The 10,064-nt window shown below is 38.7% G+C and overlaps 1 protein-coding gene across 1 annotated transcript; it reads left to right on the forward strand.

The window, feature by feature from the left end:
- The first annotated feature begins 944 nt into the window (after positions 1-944).
- Positions 945-9,566, forward strand: dolpp1 (dolichyldiphosphatase 1). The gene is made up of 8 exons (XM_042509316.1): positions 945-1,035; positions 1,728-1,828; positions 1,994-2,078; positions 4,356-4,455; positions 4,865-4,963; positions 6,379-6,507; positions 6,648-6,737; positions 8,183-9,566. Exons 1-8 carry the CDS (start codon positions 960-962, stop codon positions 8,217-8,219), a joined length of 717 nt encoding a protein of 238 aa, XP_042365250.1. The 5' UTR covers positions 945-959; the 3' UTR covers positions 8,220-9,566.
- Positions 9,567-10,064: the final 498 nt, after the last annotated feature.

Consider the following 10,064-nt stretch of genomic DNA (forward strand, 5'->3'; position numbering starts at 1 on the left):
GCAGGTGAAGGCTGGGTGGGGGGGGGGGGGGGCACTTTGGGCCCCTGGGCCTTTGTCCAGTAGGACTGTTCAGGAATCCATCCATGTTGGTTTTGCTCCACCTGTTTATAAGGAAATTCTAGTTTTGGGGAGTTTGTGGTTATTCTGGTTTTCGCTGTTTACTTTGTGTGTCCTGTTTTGCACGTCTGTGTGTACCTGTTATTCATGGCTGTCTTTGTGTGAGCTGGAAAAAGCCTGCAAGTTTATCTGCTGTGTGCAAGTATTTATCTATCTCTGCTCTTTGCTTCTTCTACTGGGAGCGGGGAAATACATTTGTACAAGTTCAAATTTGACATGTTCACAAGTCACTTACGGTCCATTTACAATGGACCAGCGGCCCACCTTTGGACAGCGAGCCACCAGTTGGGAACCACTGCTTTAGGTTACCAATTTATTAAGTACACATTTCCATTACGATGCTTGTTGCATTGACCCCAACCCTTTTATTTTCTGTAAATATTTACCCCCTCCTCTGAAATATAGAACAACCCGTTAACACAGGGTGACTTACTGAAAATTTTTAAGAAATTAATTTTTAAAACATTTGATAATGTGACCCTAAATCCAGATTTCCACATTCAGTTAATATCTGGGCAAATGCCTTATGAGGGCATCAAGTATGTATATGCAACACATAATTTAGGTCATCTTAAAGCTAAATTAATGAAAATCCATAATTTTTATTTTTATTGATTTATTAATTTTTTTGAATGAGTGCAGTTTGCTGCTTTATTGTGGAGTGCTGGACTTTTGTGTTTTTTGTTCATTCAATAATTCTTCTCTATGGGCTAAACAGCTCATCTCCAGCGTGCTGCTGGGATTGGACGGCTCCTCCGCTGCCGGGGCCCCCTTCAACACCACCATTGGTTAGACACGTGTCTGGGCGTTTCACTGGGACTGCCCGGTTGTGTCCGGGTAAGATGGCGTTGGAAGAGCAGTGCTCGGCACCACCTCAATGGCGGTCCATATCTCTGACACACGTAGAGTTCCCGGAGGGTACGTAAACTCTACATCTTTCTCTAACTCCTGAAGACGCTAACCACCGGCCGCTTTGTGATTTTAGAGGACTGCGTGTGTTTGCTCGCGACTGAATGGACGCGGCCGTTGGTGATACTGCCAAATAGTGAGACGCTGTAACGCGCGGAGCACAGCGGGGAATGCAACCCGGACTGCCAAATTGTGAGACGGAGCCGCATGCGCAGTTGGCGCTAATGTCCACAATGAAGGCTAGCTAGCATGTTAGCTGTCTTAATATCGGTTTTGATATTTTCTCTCAGGAATTAGCGAACACGCCGCGTCCTTTAAAAATTATTCGGCAATATTCAAGCGTCCTGGTTTGCTAAGTATTATTTTTAACTGCGGTGGAAACAAATAGCTATTTCACCTTATAGCCAGCACCACGGCTAACCTAGTAGCCAGCTCGTTGGCCTCATACTGATTAGTATAACTAGCATAAACCACATTGCACCACCTATCTGAATTTATAAAATGAAATAATGTGTGTCAGTTTTGCAAAATGACGGTTTATGTTCACCACCACAGCAGCTTCCTACTTATGCTCACAGTTAAACATTTCAACCATCCGGGTTCACTGAGTACCACAAAGTGTCACTCCCACCAGTGCTAACTGGGTGACTCTACTGGGGTTTATGTCATGTCTTAACATCAGTACTGTGTCACTGTTCTAGATGATCTGACGGGACAAGTGCTGGCCTACATCAGTCTCCTTCCCATAGCAATCCTTGTGGGTTTTGTTACACTCATAGTGTTTAAACGGGAGCTGCACACGGTGAGTCCTGCACACTTTCACAATGAGCATCATTATTTAAGTGTTCAGATGTTATTGTGTCACAGGAGCACGATCATTTGTGTCAGGCAGGCCAGAAGTTGTTAAGTCCATGATCTGTTTTTTGGGTGTTGATGATCTGGGTTTTTTTTTTGGTTTATTTTCCAGATTTCCTTCTTTGGAGGCGTCATCCTGAATGAAGGGGTGAACTGGCTGCTGAAGCACATCCTCAGAGAGCCGCGCCCATGTGCAGGTGAGTGAAGGAACAAGCTCTATCTGCAGCTGGCAGGGTTGGGCAACATTTCCAAAAGTATCACAATTGGCTGAAAACATCTTCTGTCATCAATCAGTTTAGTTGTGTATTTTATTTTCATCATGCTGGATTGGGTTATGACGAAAAGCTTTTAGCGGTGGCTGATATGACCCTAAAATAATACCACAGTATTTCAAGGCGTTTTTGCAATAGCAATATTCTTAATGATATGACAAAATACGGGAAGATATTATATTATGGATAATAAGAGCATTCAATTGCAAAAAAATAAGTGCTATAGTTTTGTATGTCAACAAAAATATAACAGTTTGCCCTCAAATATTTAATATTAAACAAAAAATATCTAATTTCTTGCAAACAACAGCAACTCAGTGAGATTATAAATCTGTACAGAATATAAATAGTATAACCAAATAAAATGGCTCATCTAAAGAACTGCCAAATTTAAAAGAAGTACACTTGAATCTGTAAATAATAGCATATATATAGATAGATATTTATATATTGATCAATGTGCTTCAGTCCTGTCTTTACCCTTGGAAAGTCTCTGTGTGTCATTGAGCTGAGAGGCACATGAGTTGGCTGCATGAGGATGCGTGGAGAACACTGTTTTGTATAAGATTTAATTTTTGTAATTTCCAGGTCTGGATAAGTATGACAAAAAGAAAAAAATATTGGAAAAGTGTTTGTGTTTCCAGACTATTTATTAATTCTAAAATTCAAAATTCAAAATAAATTGATAAAGCAGTGTTTTTCAGTTTTTTTATTAAATATATTTTTACGTATCGAGCAGGCAAATTGAGCAGCCAAAATATTTACCTCTGTTCTGGAGAGTGCGGGGCACAGCAAGCTTGATGTCGTCATAATCAAGGCAAGAAGTATAAGACATTTGTGTCCAAATCGTGTACATATTCTGTGAAAATTATTTTTTTCAACTGATTGTCCGTTCTTTTTGGCAAAATAGACAAAAAAACGTAGTGGGAACAACAATAATATAGCATTTATTCAGTCTGTCGGGGGAAAATAATACGATTACAGGAAGCACCAGTTAATTTGCTTCCTCTGAACTTGTCTTGGTTTGGTGTTAATTGATACAATTAATTGCTAAAGCACCTTGCTACAATCTTCTGGCAGTTCTTTGGCAACATAATAGCATACAAAGTCAGAATGTAACACAGTTGGATATTAAAACCATTTATTTACACAGTTTACATGTAGTTATTTGTAGTCAGATATCATATGGTCTGAAAAGTCTGCTGAGAAGTCTGGAAATTTGAGTCAGGAAGTGCAGGGAATTTTGCAGTGGAATATATAGGAACCCTTATTTAAGCAAAATACCAAATATTTTATAGTTGTGGCCCTAATATATGAAGGACTGCAAGTAGTTGTATTTTCATCATTATTAAATCTGCCAGTTTTTTTTCTTGATTCATCACTGTGGTATAATGTATTGTTTTGTCCCATCAGCAGTCTAAAACCCAAATGCAATCTGTTTACAATATATATATATATAATATATATATATATAACAGTAAGAAAGCAGCAAATCCGCACATTTAAGACGACCACACATTCATTTATTTGTGGCAGCCTGCCACAATCAAAACATCTGCTGCCGCGTTTAGATATTCTGTTGTTGGAGGTGGACTGTTAATTAAAAGCACTATTGGATTATATATACTGTTCAGTTATTCATTGCAACACACTTGCGGAGAGCAGAGCATACTCGAGGCACAAACAGAGTAGCAGAACACCAGGTGTAGTGAAAGTGCATGGTTGATTGTGCTAGGTCTATAAGTTTGCATTCACTCACCTCTACAGCAGCTCCTCCTCTCATTCACTGATCTGCTCTGCACCCCACTCCACCACACCCCAATCATATAAAAACTGATACTGCTACAACAAAAAAATGAAGGCTTTAGGCTACATTTTTAGGCAGCAGGCTTTACTTGTCAAATAAACAATATTGTGAAATTACTTGTTTATTTTAATATTTAGATCTATATCCCAAAAGGAAGACCAACACATCCAATAGTTCGGTGCATCAAAAACAACCCAAATACAAATAAAAATATATACACTCTTCAGATGGATTATTGCCCAACTCTGGCAAGACATTTACATGGAGGATGACTGGCACTTATGTTTTAATCTTTGCTAATTAACTCGGAGACAATAATTGCCTCCATATTCATATGAAGATTTACTCCATATTGTCATTGTATTTTAATATCAGATTCTGTTGTCTCTCTGCAGGAGCTCACACAACCCTGCACACAGAGTATGGGATGCCCTCCAGTCATTCCCAGCTTATGTGGTTCTTTGTTGTTTACTTCTTTCTTTTCCTTTATTTAAGGTGAGCTTGTTTCTTCCTGGTGTTTGGGAGGTTTAAGGGCAGAAAATTGCAGCTGTGAAATTCATAGAAGGGCAACAGCTTTCTTAAGTTTTATGTCCACAAACTTATCAAATACAGTTATTTATTTCTACAAGATGGATATATATTTTGTATTTAAACGGGAGCTAGATCTAAATAAAAGTTTAGTTTAAGTGTTGTGTTTTCTTCTAAAATGATAAAGCGGAGGAAATACTTCCTGCACATCCTCTAGCAATGCTAAATAATTGTATGCATCAGTAATTGATGACTTCATATGTATTAAATGTATGTCAGTAGCACATTTTGTGATTATCACTCATCAGAAGCTTTCTCTCCATCTTCACATACGGTGGGTGTCATGGTGTGAACTCAGGCTGATGTCTCTTTTCAGAATGCATCAAACGAACAATGCTCGATGTGTGGATCTGCTGTGGAGACACATACTGTCCATCATCCTGTTGGGCATGGCCTTATCAGTCTCATACAGCAGGTAAGACTTCATTGTCAGTTAATCTGCATGTTATTTCCTTGTCTAGAAAATGTCAGAAGATGTAGAAAATGTTTCATGTTTAGTCTGCCCTAAACCAAAAGAAATTCCGTTACAAAAAAACGGAAAATACTAATTTAACAATTGATGGATTATCCAAATTTTTTTACTTACTGGTTACCAACGTGTGGGTCCCAATCTCCACTTGGGGCCTTCTTTATGTAGGGGGTGTAACAAAACTTTTTCATGAATGTGCAGTTGTTCTGTATGACAGTATTTCATTAATTTTTGTGGAGAAAACTTAATCAAACTGTTATTTTAAATGTTTAAATTATTTTTCAAAATATGACCATAACAAAAAAATCTAAAGGGAAAAGGGCACAGTGAAGACCTAAATTTAAGAGCCTTTATGTCCTGCTTTAGAAAAGTTCACAGTTTAAACAACCAGCGTTAATAGGACAATAACCAAGCGTCAGAGGGAAGACAAGCTGATTTTGTCAAGAAAAGAAGCCTGTTTGGTATAAAAATGAAAAATACATAATGCATAAAGAAAATACCAGGAAAATTCATCTCCGGTGTAATATTCACAGGAAAAATTTGGTCAGTATTCATGAAAATTGCTCAATTTACATAAATGTCTTGAAATGATTACAGTGTCTATTTGGGTTTTCAACATTTTTTACTGATGATTAATCTGTCAATTATTTTCTCTATTAATTTGTTTTTAGTTCTATAAAATGTCAGAAAATTCTGAAAAATGTTGATCAGTGTTCCGCAAAGCTTCACATGATGTTCTCTAATGTATAATTTAGTTTACCGTCATAAAGAGGGGAAAAAAATCACATTAAAGAAGCTGAAATCACAGATTTTTTTTTTCTCTCAAAAAATACCCAATTAACAATCAAATCAGTGAGAATGAATTTGATAGTTTAAAACTGACCAATTAATCGTTGCGGCTCTGTCTGGATTAATTATACAGTTGATCACACTTTTTCTGGACTGTTACTGTTATTCGTTAAATATAATATAAAATGTCCATAAAAGAGCCGGGTGTCATTAGTTTAGACAGTGACAGAAAAAGTGTCTCTTAAAAAAGTCAGGTACCACCGGATTGTTTGACCGATTGTGTCAGCTTTCAAAAAATATAAGGCTCACTCAATGATGGCATCACTGAGCTTTTCCAATAACGGTGTGCTCAGTGCAGGTAGACAAAAACATTTAGAATATTTTTCGGCTGACCAGTCTGCTCACACTGTCACAACAAAAGATAAATTGGCCAAATTGTGCTTTTTCATGTCCATTTTTGGCTGCTCCAAATTTGATACAATTTAAAGTGCATCCTGCTGGAATTATTATAGTGAAGGACTTCAGGCACAGTTTGTATTTTTAAACATCGTTTTTCTCTCTCTCATCCTCAGGGTCTACCTGTTGTATCACACCTGGAGCCAGGTTTTCTACGGCGGCGTGGCCGGTAGTACAATTGGCATAATCTGGTTCTTCTTCACACAAGAGGTGCTGACACCATTATTCCCCAAAATAGCAGCGTGGTAAGTAGCGCTCTCATTTCTCCGCCTCCTCCTCGTGTCACAGGGGAAGACGGCTCGTCCTCAGCCTGAATAAGTGGATAAAATCACTCAATTGTGGCTACTCTGATCATTTTTTCTGTCAACGTTTTCACAACTTACAGGCCAATATCAGAGTACTTCCTGGTGCGAGATACAAGTCTGATTCCCAACATCTTATGGTTTGAGTATACAGTGACCAGATCAGAGGCAAGGTAGGTTGCTGTCCTGGACGTTCAGTATATCACCCACATTATTCACATCTATCCTCTCAGAGACTTGGTGACAAAGTGTGTACTCTCAGGACTAGCTGATGGACTGCTGTAGCTCAGGGGGTAACAGCTAAAATGCTAGCAAGCAGGGAACATGCAAGCACTGGTGATTTACAAAAGGCTGTCTGAGCTGACTGTTCATCACTGAATTTCATAGAGAGTTATGCAGGAGAGAGAAATAACTCACCTACATGCTTGATTCCTAACTTCCTAACTAAAAGTTCTGCTCCGTCAAGATCGTTTGAGGTCTCCAGACTAACTTTTTACATCGTTTGTACCGGGGCGCCTAACTTTGGTGCATCCAGAATTTTTCACTGTGCTTTTTGGTGCTGCAATTATACATTTTAAGCATTACCTTTTCTGTCAGTTCCCACACATATTGGTTATTTTTAAACTAAAAATGTAACGTTACACAGAAGTTATGGTTCGGTTACTACCCCATTTTAGGAGAAATGATTTGGTGCTATTTTGGTACGGGGGTGTTACAGACAGAAAAAAAAAATCCTCCTGCTGTGGACTGAGGTAGCATTTTGCCCACTGGCAATTTTGGAGAATTTTTATTATAAAAATAGGTAACATTTTAAACACTGAAGTTTTGCGCTGTACGAACAGTGAACAAACACTTTCCCAAAAGACAGCAGGTCACAGCAGGCTATAAAACTGAAAAGCTTCTCATATGATATGTAAAAGAAAGTACAAAATACATGTATTTTTTTTACAACTAACCTAATGCACAGTTTTTTTTTAAGTTATTTTTTTAGTCAGTTCCACCTTGGTTATATGCCAGTGATAATGCCAATTTCTTCTGGATTTTTTTCCGTTCTTCTTTTACATCTAAAGGCTGTTTGAAAGCAGCGCTGATACAGGGTTGGGCTGCGGGTTATTTTTTTCCCACCATGGTGATCAGCGCATTTGGTTGATGCTTTTGAATGGTCGTAAGCATGTTGGATGTGTTTCCATTCACTTACCAAACAATGGCGAGCAACGCTGACGCACCATCTGTAATCATCTCATTGGCGCTCACCATTATGCGACTGACTCACGCGCCGATTTGCTTGTTGTTCTATCTGCATGGCGTCGGACTGTGGCTTAAATAAGCGGGCGGAACTTGCGAAAGTGAACTTTGGTTTCACAGCATTAATGTAATAAATGTCAGGTGCAGCGGAGCGACCAATGGAAATGTTTACAGATTTTTAGTGGACTCTGGTTTGTGATGTTTTGCTAAGTTGAAGTTTGGTTGCACTTTACACAAAAGAACGGTGTAGATTTACATTGTCCCTTACTGTACGCAGCAATACCGTTGAGACCAAATGAATTGAATTTCTGTCTTCTGTCTTTTATCTGTTTTGTGACTCAATTCTTTGTTGTTTTCTGTTTTTTTCTTCAAGGAACAGACAACGAAAGCTTGGAACAAAACTTCAGTGATCGACACAGTTCTTCTGTGAAGCTGAGTTTAGGCCCACACACACATATACATGCACGCACTCATGTACACACACACACAAATGCTCACTCGACAAAAACACACTGGAGATCCATCTTTTGGACTGACGTGGTTGCAAGGAGTAAAGGGCAAAAACCGTTTACAGGCGGCGAAAGAGTGCCTGGACCTGTCCCGGAGCCTACAGCCTGAGCAAGTCCGTCCACACGCCTCTCCTTCTTGTACAGCTTGCCCAAAATGCTCTTCAATGCATGCAAGACTGTGCAAGAGGCATACTATTTAATGATAGATTAATATATATATTTTAACAATAAACGCACGCTGACAGTAACAGTGTACTGTAAGAAATAGGAGGAGCCTAAAAAGGAAAGGCTTTGGTCAAGTTTCAAACAAATCGGTGAGCGTCATTGCAGCATGTATTTAGTGATTCCTTTTTTTAAATATTCGGATGGATAGCTGGTGGGACCGGGTGGGGAGGGGGGGGTTGGTTATGGCTAGGTTGGGGGTATGTGGAATTAACCATTTTTCATTGTTATATAATAGAAAATGAACAATTTCTAAAATTGGTTATGATGTAATATAAAAGAAAATTTGCACTTTGTGAAATTTACAAGTTAAAAAAAAAAAGACGACTAACACTAGTTAAATGTTAAGACCCTTCCCCTCTTTTCCCTCATCAGTCTTTGCTTTGTGTCTATGACTGTCAGTCCTAATATATTAGACTCCAAAGCTGATCTGCAAGCAGTGTAAATTTAATCTGTACTATTGAGCATCGAGGTTGTGCTTTCTGTTCATATCCACGTTTGAGGATAATGAGACTGAATCACAGCAGCCGGTTTCAGTTCTTTTCGTTGTCGAGCACACTTTGGACTGAGGTGGTGTTTTCTTAATGCCTCACACACAGTAGCAGCCTGGGAACAGGATTCTGGGAATCAGTTTTTTTTTTAAAAATTCATTCAGTTTCTTATCATGTTTTCTGGTGTTGCAGAGAACTGTTTTCTTTTTACCCGCATTTCCAAGATAACATTCCATATCATTTAGTGAGAAAACATACAAAAAGACTGCTGAGGGGATATGTTTTCTTTTTTGTATTATTTTTGAAGAAAGGAGAAAAAAAACAAAAAAACGCCTCAGGTCAGTCGTAGCATGTGATAATGCTTAATTCCTCACAGCCCATGGCAGCTACTGTTGTCAGCTGCCATGTGGGGATCTGAAGCTGATTTAAAACTGTCATATCATTAGCTCCACAAAGGGAAGTAGTTCTCTTAGAGTTTGATTTTTTTTCCATGTGTAACCTATATCAGGCTGAATAAAAATGTGTTTATGTACAAGAGGTGGATCAAGCGTCGTGCATTGGCATGTTTTTGAATTCAGAATGCTTTGTAGTGTGTTTGCTTTTTGCTGCAAATGTGGCACTTGATTTAGTCTGATTAACTTATCGTCTACGTGCTGTTTTCCACTGATGTGCATAAGTCAGTGTTGTGTCTGATGGCAGCTGGGCTGTTGTCCCACAGTCTGTCAGTTTACCTGTCCAGGTGCATCAATGACAACATTACAGCCCTTTTGGAATATAGCAGTGATGCATTGTTAGCATACTGATGCTAAGCAGGTTTAATGTTTACCATCTGAGGTTGGTGTGATTGCATACTAACATGTGATAAGTAGCACTATGGGTAGCATCAGTTTTTAAGGTATTTGGTCCTAAGTCAGTGTTGGACAGTTTTAAAGGTCCCATATTCTGCTCTTTTTTTTAGGTTCAAGCTTTTATTTAGGGTTTCTCGCAAACTTGTTTACATGCTTAAATGTTCAAAAACGCATTACTCTCACAC

Source organism: Plectropomus leopardus, chromosome 20, assembly GCF_008729295.1.
Source record: "Plectropomus leopardus isolate mb chromosome 20, YSFRI_Pleo_2.0, whole genome shotgun sequence".
NCBI classification, from domain to species: domain Eukaryota; kingdom Metazoa; phylum Chordata; class Actinopteri; order Perciformes; family Serranidae; genus Plectropomus; species Plectropomus leopardus.

Coding starts and splice junctions, on each gene's coding strand:
- dolpp1 (XM_042509316.1), top strand. CDS start 960: ATGGCGTTGGAAGAGCAGTGCTCGGCACCACCTCAATGGCGGTCCATA. Junction 4,964..6,378: donor TTATCAGTCTCATACAGCAG/GTAAGACTTCAT, acceptor TCTCATCCTCAG/GGTCTACCTGTTGTATCACA. Junction 6,508..6,647: donor TTCCCCAAAATAGCAGCGTG/GTAAGTAGCGCT, acceptor CACAACTTACAG/GCCAATATCAGAGTACTTCC.